The 19,653-nt window shown below is 38.8% G+C and overlaps 1 protein-coding gene across 1 annotated transcript; it reads left to right on the top strand.

The window, feature by feature from the left end:
* Positions 1 to 5,689: 5,689 nt before the first annotated feature.
* LOC148219755 (transient receptor potential cation channel subfamily M member 6-like) lies at positions 5,690 to 17,762 on the top strand. Its single transcript, XM_088156057.1, has 7 exons — positions 5,690 to 5,765; positions 6,545 to 6,583; positions 13,716 to 13,896; positions 14,247 to 14,460; positions 15,271 to 15,395; positions 16,166 to 16,337; positions 17,584 to 17,762. Exons 3-7 carry the CDS (start codon positions 13,831 to 13,833, stop codon positions 17,760 to 17,762), a joined length of 756 nt encoding a protein of 251 aa, XP_088012183.1. The 5' UTR covers positions 5,690 to 5,765; positions 6,545 to 6,583; positions 13,716 to 13,830.
* The last annotated feature ends 1,891 nt before the right edge of the window (positions 17,763 to 19,653 follow it).

Below are 19,653 nucleotides of genomic sequence, written 5' to 3'. Positions count from 1 at the left end.
AGAAAAAGATCATTTCATATGGGATATGTAACTTGCTTTGAATATTTATCATTTTCTGATTATATTGTATTAATTAATTAAAAAAACCCACCAAATGCCTGACTTCCTTTGGGACTGATTTCCAAAATATTGTTAGTAAGACAGGTAGGAATGTCCATTAAAAAAAAAAAAATGAAAATGTTGTCTCCAAAAGAGACACAGTAAAATAAGATATTATTATATTTAAAGATTTATAATAATTTTCAAGTGTTGTTTGGATTAATTTGCCATTTCTTCCTCTAGTACTGGTGCCTGCTCTTATTTGCTGCAAGTTTTAGACATCTTCTATAATTTATTCTGCAGTACGGACTGTTTTCCATCAATTAAAATCTTTACAAGATATATTTCTGTATTTTTATGTATGAGTAACTTGTTCAATAATCCATATTTTATGCTGCTCTTTGAACTGGTTTTATAAACGATGATATACAGTATTACATTGTATATGGTGCCAAAGTAAACCAAATGTCAGCTTTTAGCAGCTTTAGCTGCCGTCAGCCATAAGCACAGATTTTTAAATTATGTGTATGGGCCGCAGTTATGAAGCAGTCAGATCCAAACTCTGTCAACAATCACCACGCTTCTAGAACAGTGGGTTTTGGTGTGGCCTGCTTTAGGTGGAAGGCTGAATTACGTGTCATGTCACAGAGACTTTTTTACATTTCCAGTTGAGGAAACCTGTTTTTAAGCAGTTCACAGTTATCTCCTGCCAGTATGAGATTTCCAGCTATGTTTTTGAGACCTGTTTCAAGGACAGAGCTAAGGAATATAGTGATTTGAGATTTCTTGAGTTTACTTTTTTTTGCAAAATCCTGGGCTGCTGGCAGCAATATTAAGGTGAGGTTTTGTCTACTTTCCCCACCTAGTCCTGTGCCATGGGCTCTGCAGAGGGACAGGTTTGCAGTTCCTCCGCAAGCACTTGCATTCTGGGCTGGGTATGCTCTTGGTGCAGCTCTCTTTGATGAGTTTTTCTAAAACATTGCATGTTAAGGGATAGCAGAAAGGCTTTTAATAAACTTAAAAAGTAGAAAGTAATAAACTAATTAAAGGTCTAATATTCCAGACTAAGCTAAGATTTCCGTCGGTTCGTTGTTCTCTGTGACCCAGGAGTTAAGCTGGAGATTTTTTTCACAAGGAGGGTTTTGGTTTTAGTATTTCCTGCATTTTTTTGTCATTTGGTATACATGTTGGTATTTGTTGTATTGTGTAGTCTATTCTGGATCAGAAACACCACATCGGAAAGCCCATTAAAGTCAAAGAGTTTTTTTTTTTTTTTTTGGCTAAGCTTGGGTTCAAAATAGTGGAAACAGTTTTATGAGCCTTTGATGCAAGACCCTAATCCAGAAAATCACTTAAGCATGGCTACTTAGCTTTTAAGTATAGTTGATTAACTGTGAAAGGAAATGCTATAGCATGCCGTGGAGTGAAGATTGAATTTATGTATTTTTGAAAAGCTAATATGCTACTTTTGTTCCGAGGAAAAAACGGTAAAATCTCTCTTCAGAATGACTGATGAGTTATAAGAAGTTCAGTTATCCTTCTCTGACTTGGATCTGGATGTATCCTGCAAGCACAGGTGATTTCTGTTAGTGCTTGTACTGTATTTGTGAACACCTAAGAATATATTTCCAGTGGATGAGTTTGAATTGGTTACTAGGAAATAATAACAGAAAGTCTGCTGTGACCTGAAATTATATACTGACTTTAAAAGGGGAAAATATAAAAGCTTCTCAATGCTACTGAATCTGCATTCTGCCTGCAAAGGCAGTTTGGGATTAGCTCATAGTTGTTTTATGATTGGCCATGGTGGACAGGTGAATAGTGGAAGCATTCAAATAAAATTATTTGCGCAATATTTTTCAAATCTTAGTGACTTTTAGTGATGAAAATTTTCTGGTGAATTCAATTGCTTATGGTTGTGTATTTCTACAGACATGCAGAATGTTGAACACTGGGGTAAAGAAGTAGGTAAGAAAGACTGGAAAAGCAAGAGCTGCCAGTTAGTAACAGATGCACTGATGTATTGTAGTGATGGAGGTCAGAGGAACCACGGTGTGTCTGTGTTACAGAGCCAGGTGGTTGTCCTATGACAAGGTAGCCTGAACACTAGAGGAAACTCTAGAAGACATGAGAGGCCACTGAAAACCTCTAATGAGTTCATATTTTACAGCATGTGACCCTCGAGTTTTGCAATGCTCTCCCTACGTGGATACAGAGTGGTGTTCTCTGTTTAACAATCAGTTGCTACATTACTTCACACCAGAAGCATGCATGGGGTGGATGCTGAATCACAAAGTTCTTGCTCTGAAAAGCTTATGTGAGACAGCCTGTTAAGCTGGAAACCTCTTTAATGCTGGCAGTAATTTAACCAGTTGGTAATGAAGCCATGTCGAATTTTCAGGAGTAAGGAAAGGTTCAAGAGATACCAATGTGCTTAAGACCCAAGCTCTTGTGAAATAGTCTTGAGTCCTAGCTTACAGGAACTCTGACTACATTTCAGGTATCTAATGTTGCTGCAAGGGACTTGCTATAGTGAACTTATATAACTTGTGAAGTTAATTTTTAAAGGATTTAAGATATTTTAGGTTAGCCTGCTTGCTGTGTATTCTTGCACTACCTGTAATAAGGGAAAGTCCTTTCCCTCCTCAGATGTATTTGAGTAAAGGCTGGTCACAGACTGCAGCATGCTGACTTCTCACAGATTCCTGAGAATTGTACCTCCCTCCTTCACAGGCACTAAAAGTCAGTTTGGATCTTTCAGGTATTTCTGATTACTGTCATCATCAGTAAGGTTCTTTACGGGTATCATATGTTGAGTACTGAGGCAATTCTATTAACCCCCACAAACATCTGTTGCTTTTTTAAAGAGTGTTTGCTTTCATCTAATAATTTTAAGGGTAAGAAAAGGCTGTATAAAAGTTATATATGATGCATAACTTTTTTTTTTTTTCTAAAATTTTGATAAACCTGTTCAACAGTGCAGAAACACTGGTTCTAGTAGTTAAGACCTTTTAAAAACCCCCAGTCCTTTGGAAGTGACATTGTGTACAGGTTTCACTAAACACAGAGTGTATGCAGAGCTGAGATGTGGTTCTTGACAGAACTTTTCAGCTCTTGAAGTACTGTTTTGGCTAAGACACTGTGTTTCTCTGTTATCAGTACAAATTTGTTGCAGTTTCGGTAAGCTGCTTACAACTTGATTGTTCTGCCTAGTTTCCAGCACAACATACTTTGCCTAAAAGAACTAACCTGTTATGTAAACTGGCTAGTCATTGTGTGATGTTTAATTATCTGCACCTTTCTGGAACTACAATGTGTCATTAAAAACAATTGCTGTTGTTTTGTCCAAAAATTGATTGTGTTTTGATAATAGATGAAATTATTTGCCACAGAGATGTGTACCTTTTTATTTTTCTTTTGCAGGGAATTGAACAGTCTCTAGAGCAGCATGGTGTTTCATTAGAAAATATGTGTATCTGTGCCTTTTACCCTGAAACGGGAATAAATGCAGCTAAGGATACTAAAACGATTTTTGTTTAGTATTGACAGTGTAACCTAGTTTTCCTGAGTTTGGTCCTTGACCAGTGAACAGTCTGGTGTTGAGGGAGCTGAATGTTTCTCGTAGCTTGTGGTTTAGTAAAGCTAATTTCAGAGCAGGAAGAGTGTACATTAACCCTGTACTTAGCAGTGTTTATTTGTCACCATGCATCTACAAGCTTTGACTTCGGCAAGCCTTGGCAGGAGTGGTGGTGGAGGGGTGTGTGGGCTGAGGCAAAGAAGGCAGAAGCAAAAATGGAAGGATTCATGTATTTTTTCTGGATGGGTGGGTGGGGAAATCAACGAGGGGGATCACAGGGCTGCGTTGCACTGTCCCTGGAGGCTGGTGAGCTGACCTCTGCACACCTGCCCAACCACCCCAGGGTGATGGTGGTACAGTCACTCTCCTTGCTGAGAGCACTCCTGCGTTTTGAAGGACCTCTGTGTTAGGCTGGGTTTTTAGGTTTTGTCTGCTCTCACTGCTCAACAGAAAGAATTTGAAAGAAATGTGTAGTGCATATGTTTCCCTATATTTGACACTCTGATCTCTTTCTTTACTTCTGGAAACCTTAATTTTTGAACATTTTGACCTGGCAATGTCCCTTTAATACCATATTATGCAAGGATCTCAGACATTTAATATATCGGAAAAGTGATTAAAAGCCATTTTCTAAAAACTACTCATGTGCCTTAAATTTCAGAGCCAAACTCTTGCCATGCCATTGACTAAATCAGTCTAGAAATCTCAAAAGCCTCTTCTGTGGCAGGGAATTATAAGCAGCAAACTTAATCCTCAGACTGGTGAGAAAAGAGAAGCCAAAACTCCCAAAGATCTCAGGACTTCTTTAGAGGAAAATCAGGAGGAAAGCTGCCATATAAACTTAACTTCAGGTCTTTGGTATATCAGAGCAGAAATTTGCCAGTCAGAAGGAATATGTAGTTGTATTTTTGTCTCCTTTTAGGATTTGGAGTGGAAAGGATACATGTCAGTGATGGCTGAGGTATATGTATCTCACTGCAGTGACAGAAAACATTTTAATTTGTTGTTGAAATTTAATTGAATTATGACAGTTTTGGAATATTAGAATTTTGTGAAAGGAGCTGTACATCCTACAGAAGTCTTTTATAAATTAGAAATCAAGACCTAGACTAGAAAAGTCTGCAGTTCAGAAGTCTCCTCTTTTCATTTTTATTTGCCCAGCCCTGAAGTAATGGATGACTGTAAAAAAGCATGAAGTTTCAAACCCCTTTTCCCAATGATACAATCAGTCTAAAAACGTAACTAAAGTCTAAGATTAAGAAATTAACGTTAAGGTTCTGCTGTAAATTTTACATACTCTGTGAAAATTTTACTTATAAAAATTAAGAATAATTACTTAATTAAGTCCCAGAGATTTCAGTCAACCCAACAGTTACTGTCCCTTTCAGAGAATTTGATCCTGATAGACCTGAAGAGAAAGGTTCAAAGATTTCCAGTGAGATTCTTTGAAAAACATCTGCGTGCCATGGTGGCTGTTCAGTTTGCTAAGCTGTAACAGGTATCACTGACACAGCATACCACAAGGCAGTGAAGAAGGCCCACCTGACATGCCCCCTGAGTACTAGGTCTAGGTGACTGCTTTTGCATTTCACTCTAGACCTAGTTCAGCAAAATATTACCAGAATGCATCTGTTCTTGACTCTCTGAAGAATAATAAAAGAAGGACTCAACCATCTCTTTCAGGTAAAATGGAAATCTTGCCTTTTTTGACACAGCTTTAGTAAGATTGCAGTTTGCTAGTCTTCTGGCAGAAGGAGAGTGCAATTCTTAAAGCATTTTTGGTTAATCCATGCCACTTTCTCTATTGTACATGTGTTTGACAGAACATCTAAATAATTTTCATGGTGACAATAAATTTAAATATTGATCTTCTTGGGGAATTATGTAAAGCTTGGAGGTAAAGGGCTAGGACTGTTCAAAGTTGTGTAGCTTCAGCTTGTAGTCTCACACCTAACATGATGGGAGTAGTTCTGAGTTATCTGTATGCAGCCATATTGTCATTACAGTGCAACTTTTGACATCATGTTCCAAAGTTCAGGAGTGCATTTATTTTTGAAATGTCTTTTTAGCCCCCTAAATCTTGGATTGAAGAGGTCTTCAGTAAAAGAGAATGTGCACACATTATTCCCAGCTCCAAAGATCCACACAGGTAAAACAAAGAATTTCTCTTTTTACTGTTACATTTAAAAAGAATCAGAACAATTTTTTATAGCGTTGTGTTTGGTTTGGATGATGTTTTTTAGTGTCTCAGTCAGTGATTCCTGGTCTGTGGGTATTCATGGATCCCATCACCAGTCTGTTTTAAATGAAAATGTTTATTTGAATCAGAGATTGGCAGCAATTAACTTTACTATGCTTCTTAGATTTGTTGCTCTCAGTCTAGTAAGCAAAACAGGTATGGTATCTAATTAAGAGACTGAGTTACATGGAGTTACTGCTGCACCATTTTTTCTCTTCCTCACAATAATTACTGTTGTTGATCACAGTCTTCTGATACAGAAATCTCTGATCATAGTGGTGTAGAGTATGAAAAGAGTAAGGAAGAGATCAAGTCCTCAGCCTGTGCTTTAGGACCTGAGGAAGCAAACATAACTTGGCGTTATGTATTATGTATCTAGTGGGTGGTGTGACCTAGATAAATTTGAAGAGATCACCTTCTGAGAATGTAAACTTGTAATTTTGATCGTATGGTTTTGAAAGTATGGATAGGGTTGCATGCCTAAGATAAATAACTCATCTATGAAATGTAGATCTGACATACAGTCCGAGTTGTGAAATGCCAAACAAATCACTGAAGTTTTCCAGTGCATTTTGCAGGGGTTAGTGGTGGAGATGACAGCCTTTACTGCTGAATTGATACTGTAAGAATGGCGTTAAAACTGTCTTATTTTACACAAGCATATATTAATTATCCACCTTTTATCACAGATGTCCTGCAGGATGCCAGGTGTGTCAGAATTTAATCAGGTAAGAGTGCATAAATATGTACGTACTATTTTTATAGTGACCTAGTAGTAGGCAATCCTAGTCAAGGAAGTAATGTCAAGAGAAATATCCTCCTTGTTTAATGGTCAGAGCAGCATTTCTAGGGATGTGCTGGAGAATGCTTGGCGTAAATATAAGTAGAATAAATTGTGTGATAATCTTTTATGTATTTGCAGTAGAAAATTCTACCGAAATACCTTGTGCGCATGATTTTGTTTTAATCTCTTCCTGAGGAATGAAAGGCAGAAATGTGTCTTTAAATGAGAGTCAATTCCAGCTATATCCCATATTACATGAAGGAGAGTGAGTCTATAGTAATAGAGAGCAGTGAGAATTATGGAAACAAAAGAAAATTAAGGGAGAAGAAAAAGGGAAAAATAAACATTCCTGATAATAGTTTTTTTTTAAGATTTTTCATCATCCTCTGCAGTGAGGATTCTGAGTCCCTGCTTTTGGCAAGGGAAACAACAGAAATTTCATCACTTTGGTCCTTTTAAATTGTGTTATTTTTCAGGGAAATTGTATTTTGTAACCTGTATTAATTAGTTGTTTTCAATCCAATAGCTGGCATTCAAATGGTGTTGCCAAACACAATTTGGTACTGTATATTTATAATAATGCATTATCAGTTACTGGAACAAAAAGTTCAACTTTCATTTGTTTTGTGTTAAAGGCATCTGATGGCTTGGGCAATAATTGGTGACTAGCAAGCTGGTGTCATGTACTCCCATAATCTGTATTACACATGATTATCTGCCTTTTCGTTTTGCTTCACGTTTTATTTTGCTTCTAAGATTTATAAGAGTGGTGTTTCACAAAGAGTAAATAAATTACTTCTGAAAATCAGATCACTGTAAAGGGCTGATATGCAGAATGTGTTTCTGTTCAGAAAGTCTGAGCTCCTTCTAAGAGAATATCTTGCTTTAGAGCAGAAGTATAGATATTCAAAGATTCTGGCAGGTCTTCCGGGAGAAGAAATGCAGGGGGTGTTTTAATGCTTCCTGCTAAACTGCAGATACTCAGCTGGGTATCACAACTACAATTACATTGTCCTTCATAATCAAGTAGTTTAATTTAATCTTAGTCAAGACTACAGCAGTTGTGTGGTTCTCCCCCTCTCCCCCTCAGAATGACCTTGTTGTTAATCGGTCTGGGAAGATCAGTAGGACAAAAATTAACCCACAGTGGAAAACCAAAGGATTAGCTTTCACCAAATCAGCTTCCTAGTCCGACACAGTTTAGCTGCATAAATGTGAATACAACACTAGGAGAGGGAGGAAGAGAAACAGGAAATGTGAACTCCAGTGGACAGATTTGTTTTTCTCTTTCACCTTCCTCTGTCAAGACATCCTGTATCTTTGTGTGTGTTTTATCTTGTAGTTGTTTCTTTCAGTTTTTGCTGATCATTTTCATATGTTTAGATTAATATGAATCCAGTTTGTTGGTCTATGTTTGCAGAATGTGTGTGGGTGTCTAATGTACATTTCAGTCAGCCCATATCTTGCAAGTGTATTTGCCAAATGTTAGCTGTCTTCTTGGATATCTCAAGGTATACAGAGAGCTTTATTCTCAGAGAATTCTTCTGCTCCTAACAAGGAGAAATAATTTCCATATGATTGTTATGACTGGCTTTATTATTTATATTGTATTTGTTAGATCAACAGTACAACAGGTTTTGGGCCTCCTGAGTTCTGTAGTTTTTCACAACAGTCAAAAAATCATGTGGATATACTTGACGCCTACTATAATTTGACCTAATATTGTAGGCAAATAAAATCTCTTAAAGATTTCTTTTGTAGAGAACTTCTAAGGTTTTCAAGCAGTTTGTGAATGGGTTATGCAACTAATTTGCTACTTCTAAGTAGAATTACTCCATTTAGAAGTTACTAGTCAAATATGAGTAACTTACCAGCACCTTTGTCCATGCTCCCCTGCTGAGCAGAAATGGGTCTCTATCTACTCTTCTGTACTCAGTACTTACAAAAACATCCCAGCAATTAAAATGGACTCACTATATGAGTATTCAGAAATGAGGTGTCAATTTCCTGCATCCTAATACATCTGAGATGCTCTTGCAACTTGTCTATATATCACACCTTTAAGGCATAACTTTTAGACACAGCTTCTAAATCATTGCCTGTTAGACCACTGGATATTGTAGTCTGACTCCTGCAGTTACTTTTACTTCCGTGTCAACCCTTTGGGTTTTCCCTTGTTGCTCAAAGTGTGACTTTTCTTGTAGCTTGCTTTTATGTTACTGATGATGTCCACCTTCTCCAGTATCTTGGTGAGCTTTTGAGACAAAAAAGGCAAAGTCATTTCAAAGATGCTTTGTATCAATGCACATCTGTATATCCATAGGATCACAGAGTAACTCAGGCTGTCAGGGACACCATCTCCAATATGCTCAACCAGGGGATTCAGATGAGGATGCTTCACTCAGTTGCTTCACTCCCAAGGATGGAGATGACCCCCCTCCATAGGTCCTGACTCTACTGCTGGGTTATTCTCCTGGAAAAAAGGCTCCTTCCTTTTTCTAGCCTCAGACTCTTGTGTTTCAGCTGTGCTGCTGCCTCTCACCCTCCTGCCATGCATCACTGAAGAGCCTATCTACATCTCCTGTATCCCATCCCATCTGTGCTGGGTGTGTTGTTGAATTCCTGAAGCCATCTCACGTCCCAGTGGAACCATGCCCTATCCAAAAGCCTCTTCTCAGAGACTGAGGGCTCCAGCCCCACCATCTGTCACTAGAATAGTCACTCTGCCCCTGAAGCCTCGCCGGTTTGCTGGTGTCTCTGTGTTGAGGACTGCAGTGAGACGTGGTACCCAGACAAGCACCAAGCAGACGGGACGGACCCTGCTGTCCTCTGTCTCTTGGGCCACATCCTACTCACTCCACGCCAGGCACCTCTGGCCCTCATTGCTGCCCAGGCACAGGGATGACCCTGACACCCAGGACCATGTCCCAGAGCTGCCCTGCCCCTAGGGCTGCATGTTCCCTCCGTCCCCATTTCCAGGCTGCAGGTGGACAGGCTGAACAGGAGTGGCCCTGTATGGACCCTGAGGAACCCTTCTTTATACTGACCCATCACCCAGCCAGGTCCTCACCTGCTAGCTTGCCATCCCTCCCACACTGTAATGTCACAGCCCAGCTACAGACGCCTGGCTAGAGCAAATGCAGGTGCTCTCCTCTCATCCCCACAATTATATTGCAGAAGGAGGTGAGGTGGGTCAGGCATGACTGACCCTTGGTAAATCCTTGCTTACTGCTTCCTGTCACTGTCTCCTCCTTCATGTACCTAGATGTGGGCTCCAGGAAATCTCACTCCTTGATTTTACCTCAGACTTATGGCTAGATGGCTGGCCAGTTGTTCCCTAGGGTGGCTTTACCTGTTTTTGAAGGCATGCATGACATTTGCATTTCTCCAGTTATTGGGAACACCCTGATCTTCACAGCCTTGGAATCTGGCTGTACAAGGGCATCAGCCACCTCCCTCAGCACCCTGGGGTGCAGCCTGACATGCATGTGAAACAAGTGCTTCTGTGCTGTTCTGACTCTAACATTATCTCAGCCTGCTAGTGCCACTCCACTTTGAGCCCCGTCTCCCTGAGTGTAGGAGGCTTCCTTCTCCAGTTTGCTTTTGCAGAGCGTTGACTCAACCCAGTGTAATTTGCCTGGGTTGAAAATGGACCTAACTTCATGGCGTCTGGGTATCAAGAAGTGCCTTACTAAAGCAGCTTGCTTCCTCATTTCCTTCAGTTTTGGGGTTTGGTTTTGGTTTACTGGTTAGCTGGTTGGTTTTTAAAAATCTGTTTCTTTGTCACCTGTTAGTTCTCTCTCATCTCCACTGAAAACTGTCTCTTTTAGAATGCACATCTCCAGAGTCTTGCAGATGTTTACATCTAACTTGCCCTTAAATGGACAAATAGTACAGCTGAAGCCTGAGGCAGTCATTGTGTTTGGGTTGTTGAAGTATGTTCAGTTTCTTAAAAGAGGAAAAGTGAAGAATTTATTTCCATTTCCTAGGGTATATTAATTTCTGAAATGTCTAAAGGAGAACTGGACTGTCAGCTGTCACTATAAATTACACTGAAGTTAATCCTGTAGAAGAGACTGAGCCTGTTGAAGCCTGTGTGAGAGCAACGATTAAATTTGGAATCTGGGTTATTATTCCATATTGAAACCTTTAATGCTGAGTTTCTGTTATCTCTCTGTCCTGTTTCTGACTAGGATAGGGTTAATTGTCTCTGGCTTGAAACCAGGTTCCTTCGGCTACACTTATCCAACCAGAAATAATCCCTTCTCCCCACAGGAAAGAGAGACACCGTTACCTCTACCTCCAGCAATGATGTGAGGTGGTAAAGAGTAACATCTGGGCCCTAAGCATGCCCCATCCCAGCTAGTGCAAGAAACTTACCCTGTCCGGGACAAAATCAGGACAGGGATACAAAGAATCTGAGGCCTCCTCCTACAGATCCCAACTGAAAAAGAGATCCTGGCAGCTTATGAAAGGTTCCAGCTGCTTCAGAAGTGATATGGTCTCTTCACTGATTCTTCCTGCTGTATTGCAGGGACACATCAAAAATGGGAAGCTACTGTATTGGAGTCCCATGTGGCAAGCTGCAGAATCTATGGAGGGACAAGGTGGATCAAGTCAGGTTGCAGAGCAGAAAACAATCCAGCTGTCTTTAGATATCACTGAATGAGAGGCATGGCCAGTGCTCTACCTCTATACTGACTCATGAATGGTAGCAAATGCTCTGTAGGGGTGGCTTGAGTAGTGGAAAAAGATAAATAAACAGTGCAGAGGTAAACCCATCTGGGCTGCTGAACTGTGGAAAGACATCAGTGCTTAAGTAGAGAAGCTGGCTGTAAAAGCAGGTCATGTAGATCCACATACACCCAGGAGTTAGCCTGGTGAAGAACATCATAACAATGAACTGGTGGATTGGGCTGTCAAGATTAAGGTGTCTTGGGTGGAGCTGGACTGGCAACACAAAGGTGAATTATTTCTGACTCATTGGGCCCCTGACACCTCAGGTCATCAGGGAAGAGATGCAATATACAGATAGGCTTGTGGTAGAGGGGTAGACTTAATCATGGACACTATTCCCCAAGTGATCTATAACTGGGAAATGTTCACTGTGATCAAGCAGGCCAAGTGGCTAAAACCTCTGTGATCTGGGAGAGGATGATTAAAATATAAATATGGAGAGGCCTGGCAGATCAATTCCATCTGGTCCAGAGAGCCCAGTATTTAATGGGCATCATATTCCCTGTCATGCACCAGCCTCTGGGAAAATTGAATGGGACAATAGACTGTTAAAACCACACTAAAATCAATGGTGGTTGGACCTTCAAACACTGGGATCTGCATTTAGGAAGGCCGTCTGTTTGGCCTTCCTATCAGAGACTCTGCCAGTTGAGCTTGCTCTGTCCAGTCAAGACCTTCATGTACTGTAGAAGGGGAGAAAAGGATAAAGTCCCTGTGGTGCATATGAGGAATATGTTTGGGAAATCAGTTTGGATTATTCCTGTCTCAAGCAAAGCCAAACATCCTCCATGGGTTTTTTGCTCAATAGCTGGGTGCACTTGGTGGGTAATGCAGATGGATGGGGAAACACAATGTGTACCTGAAGGAGATTTGACTTTTGAGTGAGAACAGTCTGTAGTATTGAACTGTGTGTGTATTGTTGGTTGCTGAATGACCCTGCCACTGTGTGCCGTAACCATGGACAGTGAGTATGGACTGCTCCAGATACACCAGTCATGAGCTTGTGATGCAGCTTGCAACCACCCAACAGCACACCAACCTTCCTGCCATGGAGGACATCCAGAGCAGATAGAACTCACAGTCGTGGACTCAGTGAACTTAAGACATATCATAGAGGGATGGCAGTTGGTGATGGAACTGATACCTGTGCTTGTGTATATGTACTGTATGTGTATTGTTGGAAGGTGTAGGATTTGGTCATGAGGTGGATGATATAGAATAAGGGATGAAAAATGTCCTCATTCCAGCCAGGACAGGGTTATTTTTTGCAGTAGCCATGGCTAGGACTTTGGGGTTATTCTCTACGACCTCACATCCTTGCTGGGAGAGAGGGAAATCTCTTCCAGGGAGAATGACAGAATATGCTGAGTTGGAAGGGATCCATAGTAAGTATTGAGTCCAGCTCCTGGTCCTGACAGGACTATTTCCTGTAGTCATACCATGTGCTGAAAGGGTCCTTTCTGGGTTGGAATAGAGTGACCAAGGTATTGTCTGTTGTTGAGGGGTTTCTGTGTGAAATGTTCATTTCTTGTGCTATCTGTTACTAGTATTGTTGCTGTTACTGTTTGTTCTCTTACCTTGTTGGTGTTTCCAGTAAATTGTTGTATCTCATTCTGCAATCTTTACCTTTTGTGCCTCCAATTCTTCTCTCCAGTGCACTACAGGGGAAAGGAAATGGATGAGCGAGTGAGCGGTGTGTGATTTGGAGAGTCACAGTGGGAGCATTAAACTGAGGAGTACCATACCCAAACCATGGCAATCTCCCTCAATACTGCACTCCAATCCATGTATTTGGTATATGCACTTCACTGGCTTCCAAGGGTTAATAGGATTAAAAGGTCACTCTGAAATTCTCCTCCTGATTGTTGAGGATAACTCCTAGATCTTTCTTGAGTACTAAGGATAACTGGTGGTAATACTCATGGCAAACCTCAGTGTCCTACAACATTCCTCTGATTTGGAAAATAAGCTGCATTACTCAGGTCAGAATTTCTGTATAGGACCCTCAAGCTGTTACAGAATCACATGGAATCACAGCATAGTTTGGATTGGAAGGGACCTTTGAAGACTATCTAGTCCAAAACCCTCAACTGTTAGTAGTTTCCTCAGGTAGAGAACAAATTCTATAGCCAAATAACATAATTATGATCTAATTATGATATAATGTTATTTTACTATTACTACAATTTTTTTCAACACGGTTTATTTTTACTGCATCCCATGTGAGACATCTGCAGTATTTTTCTTTGCAGGAAGTTATTTGGACTAGTCACTTGTAGATCCTAAAGTTGCATGCAAGTGAGTTTGATATAAAATAATTTCTGTAATTTTAATATGAGGTGTTGCTGTGGACGGCTGATTGGAGAACACCCAGGAATAGAATGCAGCTGGCCTGTTTATCGGGCTGGTTCACAGAGCGATAGTGGAGAATGGTCTGTGCAAAAACACACAAAGATGAGTCCCACAGATGCGTTTGGTACAATCAATTTTCAAGATGGAGACCACACTTACCATGCCAAGGTAATAGGTGTTGTTTTTATATGTCTGAGTTATTTTTGTGATTTCAGCATAAGAAAGAGAAAAATTGGATTGGGTGAATATTAGATTGATTGTCTTAAGAGGGCAGGGGAATCTAAATGTAAACCAGATTAAAATATGTGTATATTTTTATGTTGAACTTCACTGTGATAAGGGATACACTGTCTGTATTGCTCACATGCATTTTTGTGCTATCATGTCAGGGTACTATGGCAGCTCTAATCCTTCACAAGATCTGTGGGACATAAATGCTTAGAATTTTGTGATGTGTTGCAGTTTCTTCCCCGTAGTATTTAAAAGATGTTTATTTTAGCCATTATTTTCCTTTCCAGTATATTAGACTTTCTTATGATAGCAATTTGGATCAGCTGTTGCACCTGATGGTTAAAGAATGGCAGATGGAATTGCCAAAGCTAGTGATCTCTGTTCATGGAGGCATTCAAAATTTCAAGCTTCCCTCAAAGGTCAAGCAAGTTTTCAGCAAAGGGCTGGTGAAGGCAGCTGAATCTACAGGAGCATGGATAATTACAGAAGGCATCAACAGCGGTAGTGTAATTATTTTTCTTTTTTTTATTTTTCCTTTTGGTGTTTTTCCTCTGCATGACAGCATGTACATTTAGGTCAAATAGAATGAAATTGTTCGAAAATTGGTGATTTGTTAATACAAAATGAAGCCGTTTTTATATAAGGAACAGTGCATAATTCAAAGAGTGGGATCATGTTTGTTTACTGTTGACAAGCATTCTGAATATTTTAATTAAAGAGCAGAGTATTCTGCATGTAATAAGAAACACTGCATATAGCCAGAACTTATCTGCAGTAAATTTATCTGCTTCATTAAAATATTTAGTTTCTGTGGACTATGGTTAGTATTTTTGAAACAATTTTCAAAGCTCAATTTAACTTGTGTTTTATAATTGATAAAGTTTTGAATCAGGATAATCCATTAATTAGCCTAGTAGTAGCTGAAAATCCCTTTAGACTACTCTTAAAAACTCAGAGGGGTCAGTAAACTGTGGAACTGAAAGTTTTACTTTTTTAGCTGTTATTCAATCTGGTGATCTTACAGGAGAACTGTCCTGAGCATTTTTGTAACTAATGAAGTTTTATGGATGTGAAAAGCACCATTAACAACATATAAAAGTATTATTAATTAGAAATACGTGCTGAGTTTGAAGCAGTGGTACATTGTACGTGAGCTGTGAAGTGTACATCAAATACACAAGTTGGGTACGATGTTTTGGTTTTGATTGAAAAATAACTACTGTATAAATTAAGTGGTGTGAAACCTTTCTTGGTGTGCTGTAGAACGTCTCTGAATATAGAAGAAAAAATATAATTTGATTATCTGTTTAGGAGTGTCCAGGCATGTGGGGGATGCACTGAAAGGCCGTGCTTCACCACACCTGAGAAAGATCTCTGCTATTGGGATTCCTCCATGGGGTATCATTGAGAATCAGAGGGATCTCATTGGAAAAGATGTGAGTTGGGTGCATTTTAATAACAAAAGCTTTCATGTTCATGGGATGTCAAGAGTTTTTTTGCATACTTGATTTTCTTCTAGATTAACTTCACTAGTTTGATATTTTTTTCACTGTAATAGAGGCTTAGATTTTACTCAGCAAAGAATTTTGTGGCATGTTGAGGCACTGTATTTTGCTTTTTGTGTATAAATGAATAGCTTTAAAATACTTCTCTTACAGGAAATTGCCATTCCTTTTTTAAATTTTGTAATTATGTCGGCAACTCTCTTGTGGTTGTAAATTAAGTTTTTCTCTATTACGATTCAGAATGATCACTCAGGTTAGTAATGTACACAAATAAGATATTAATATGTGTATTATTTTATTCACAGTCTATTATATTCACAAACTATGACTTTATGTGAGGGCATAATCTACTCAAGTGTCTAAGGTGTACTACTTAAGTAGGGTGAAATCATTCCTGATAAATGTTAGCTCACATATTTTTAATGGGAATACAACCCAGGGAAACAATCCCGTGCTGTTCCAACTGTTGCAAAGAATGTCAGGCAGTGACTCTATGGATTGCAAACCTAATCAGAAGTATTTTCTGATGTATTGATTATGGGCTTGTTGCTGTTAAGAATCAAACATTTGAGTAGCTCAAAAAGCGTAATGGAGAATTTTGAACAGCCGTACTATAATGAAGAAATACATACAAGTGAGGTGACATAAATGGTGGTATTTTCTTGGTTTCCTTGAGGCCATTTTTATTTTGTTTTTTTCAGGTAGTTTGCCTGTACCAGACTCTTGGTAACCCACTCAGCAAGCTGAGTACGCTCAACAGCATGCACTCTCATTTTCTAATGGCAGATGATGGGACAGTAGGCAAGTATGGGAATGAAATGATGCTCAGGAGGAATTTGGAGAAGTACATATCACTTCAAAAAATACACACAAGTGAGTATTGCTGTGGTCTGCTTTATGATCACAAAAAAACCTATCCTAAAAGATGGGCAGGTACTTGACATTCTATGTTACATACTGTACATCTTGATTTGCCATACCTTTCACTGAGGTCAAATGTTATTAATTGCATGTGTCTTGAACTCTAAAACTCAGGAAAATGAAAATGACAACATTTTTATAAGCATTATGCATTTGGATGAACTCAGATATGGGTTTCTCAATTGTAGAGACATCTAAATGACTCAGATTATTTAGTAAACATTGAGCATTTGCTCACTTCACAGTTTTATGTGGTCACTATTTCACCACTAGATAATTCTCCAGCATTTTGTGAGATGGAAAGATTGTTACATTCAGTGGAATGAAAATCCTTTTTACCATATTAACTACTTTTGCCCTCATCACTCTTCTCTATTCTAAGCCTGTGACCTCCTCAAGTACAGCAACGAAGAGTGGTAGCAAAAGTAGAACCTTTAGCCAGTGTTTGACAGATAGCATAACTTCTACCATTTATTTAAAGAGTAAATGAGTTATAGTAAAGAAATAAATAAATATTTATTACACAAACAATTATTTCCTTTTATGCACTAGATTGTAAAAATTATTTGTTGAAGTTCACTCTTACCTAGTCATCAAATCTTGAGGTATGCTGAAAAAGCATATGATGTTGATGTTGCTTCCTTTATCTGCTCACATTATAGAATTGACAAACTTAGAAACCAACCCAATTTTTAACATGTTCATGTATAAAGCTTCTTACTCAGACTCTTACAATTTCTTAGTATGAGCTTTTGCAAGTCAGGCTTTCAGTTCTATTACATTGTACTTGAAATTAATTTCTGTTTAAAAAAATAAAAACAAACTGGCCCTGCTGCTATAACACTTCAAAGAGTCTGTGAAGACTGAGATTACTTTTCTATGTATGTAGTAAATACATGGATATTGAATATGTTTCACTATGTCCTTGGGTGTGATAGCTATTATGAAGGGAAGAGGGATATTTAGAAGGATGTGTTTTTTTCCTGATGCTTACAGTTTCTTCAGTAGTTTTTCATGGTCTCTTTTGATCTGCTTGAAGAAGTTTTCCGAAATTCGTAAAACATGTAAGGAATGATGTAAGATGAAGGAATGATTTCCTCGCCATAGAACCACGTATAAGTATTTATTTCCCAGATGTTTTGATTTTTGTGTATGTGGCTGAGATCTGTTCTAACTGGTTAGGTGTGTTTTGGAACAGGAATGAGCCAAGGTGTTCCCATAGTCGGGTTGGTGCTGGAAGGAGGCCCCAGTGTGATCCTGATGGTGTGTGAGTACGTGAGGGCCAGCCCAGCTGTCCCAGTGGTGGTCTATGAGGGCACTGGCAGAGCAGCAGATATCCTGGCATTTGCCCACAAGCACACAGGTGATACGGGGTGAGTAGTGCCATAATGCTCCTCCTCCTTGATCTGCAGGTGCTGGCAGGCACCTGCAAACCCATGTCTCAAAACTGCTGAGGTAATTTCTAGTGCTTCTAGTAATGATGCTGCTCTGGTCTTTTGCCAGCTTTAACTTCTGTGATGGGAGAATTGAGTTACTTTCTTCCCTGCCTCAAACTAGAGCTGAAATAATTATTCTGACAAATTTTCTATGGTTTTTTTGAAGAGAGAAAACTACATGTAGCTACTCTGAATTATGAAATTTCTCTCCTTTGGTGAGAGACACTCATGGATGACCCCCATATTTGCTATTGATTCAGCTCAGCCATGCCTCCAGCTACCAATATTCTGTACGTGGGCTTGGATTTGGATTGTACAAAACTTTTGAGACTACAGCTGGTGTTCACTGCTGTAGGAGCCTCCGGCTGCAGTAGAAGGAAGACCAAGTTTTCTCATCTTTGGCTTTGGGTTACTCAGTGGTAGCCCAGATCTGGCATCCTTGTCAAGGTGTCTATGTACCACCAGTCCAGTCTCAGCTGCAGGCTCTCTCGAAACTACCTTGGTGAAAATTTTGCATTCAAACTGGACATAAAAATATGTTTGTATAGCCAATTAATATTATATGTGGAAGTTTTTCAAAGTCAAAGAGCTTTCTAGATAAAAAATGAAATTTTAAGGGGGTGCCCTGTGTTCACTCCCATGTAAGAAAAAGAACTATTTAATGAATTTTATGTCCTAATTGTTTACTTATTTTATTTTCTGAATATATTTTTGGATATGTGATATTTTCCCCTAATGTATTCAAAAACTTTTTTCTTCACTTGTGTTTTTCCCTATATTTTTGATATTTTAACAAAAATCTTTCAATTAAAAAAAAAAAAAAAGGAAAATATGAATGGAAAGGTTAACAGAAAAACTAAAAAGAGAAAAAAAGAAGAGAGATATGAAGCCTAATGAACAAATAGTAAGGAATTTCATTTTATGCCTGTTTTTCTTTCTTTATTGAAAGAAAAGAAAATCACAGTGATTTTTGGCTCTATGTTCACAGAAAATCCTTTGAAAATTGTTAACTTACTCATGTGTTGTATTTTCAATAGTAGATATGTATGTCAGGACAAATAAGTATGTGATTAATAATTTATGTTATGGGATAACTTTGCTTTGTGTTGAAAGAAGGATTGGGTCAACAGAGAAGTAGAAAAAGAAAGATAGTTCTGCTATGTTTCATCTTTTCTGAAGTGTCATATGGGTGGGTAAGAAGTATCTAAAATATAATTGTCATTGATTACATGTCTGTTTTTCAGGGATCTATGCCCTCAGGTGAAGGAGGAGATCTTAATAATGATTCAGAACATATTTAGATTGGAACAGAAACAGTCCAGTCATCTATTTCATGTTTTGATGGAATGCATGAAACACAGAGAGTCTGTGAGTAGGGTTCATGTGCTGAGTTTAGGAAGTCTTCATTTCCTGTTACCTTTTTTGCTCTTTCTCTGGTGGGTTGTCATGTGCACAGGTATTATATCTTATATAAAGATAAAACAAATGTGTCCACCAGTTTCTATAATGAGTAGCTCTACAGAACCTGTTTAGTTAACTTCTCAAGTTTCAGTTTCTGCCATTGTTTATGAAATGAGGGCCTTTCTGATTTTAGGAAAAGACCGAATATCTTCATTTTCACAAGAAAGATCACATAATTCCTATATTTTTCTTCTCTAGTAAAGTCTTACTTATAAATTATAAAGAAATGTTTCCTTCCATTATTTTACTTTCAACAGAATTGTACTAGAACTTGTCTCTGAAACACTGCTAGTAACTGGAAATCCCCTCCCTCCAGCTGCTGGCAATGCACTTGAGTAAATTGTCTTGGCTGTCACCAATCACCTTCTTAT

Source organism: Sturnus vulgaris, chromosome Z (genome assembly GCF_052056855.1).
Source record: "Sturnus vulgaris isolate bStuVul1 chromosome Z, bStuVul1.hap1, whole genome shotgun sequence".
Taxonomy (NCBI): Eukaryota; Metazoa; Chordata; class Aves; order Passeriformes; family Sturnidae; genus Sturnus; species Sturnus vulgaris.
This window is presented reverse-complemented; position numbering and strand designations above follow the sequence as displayed.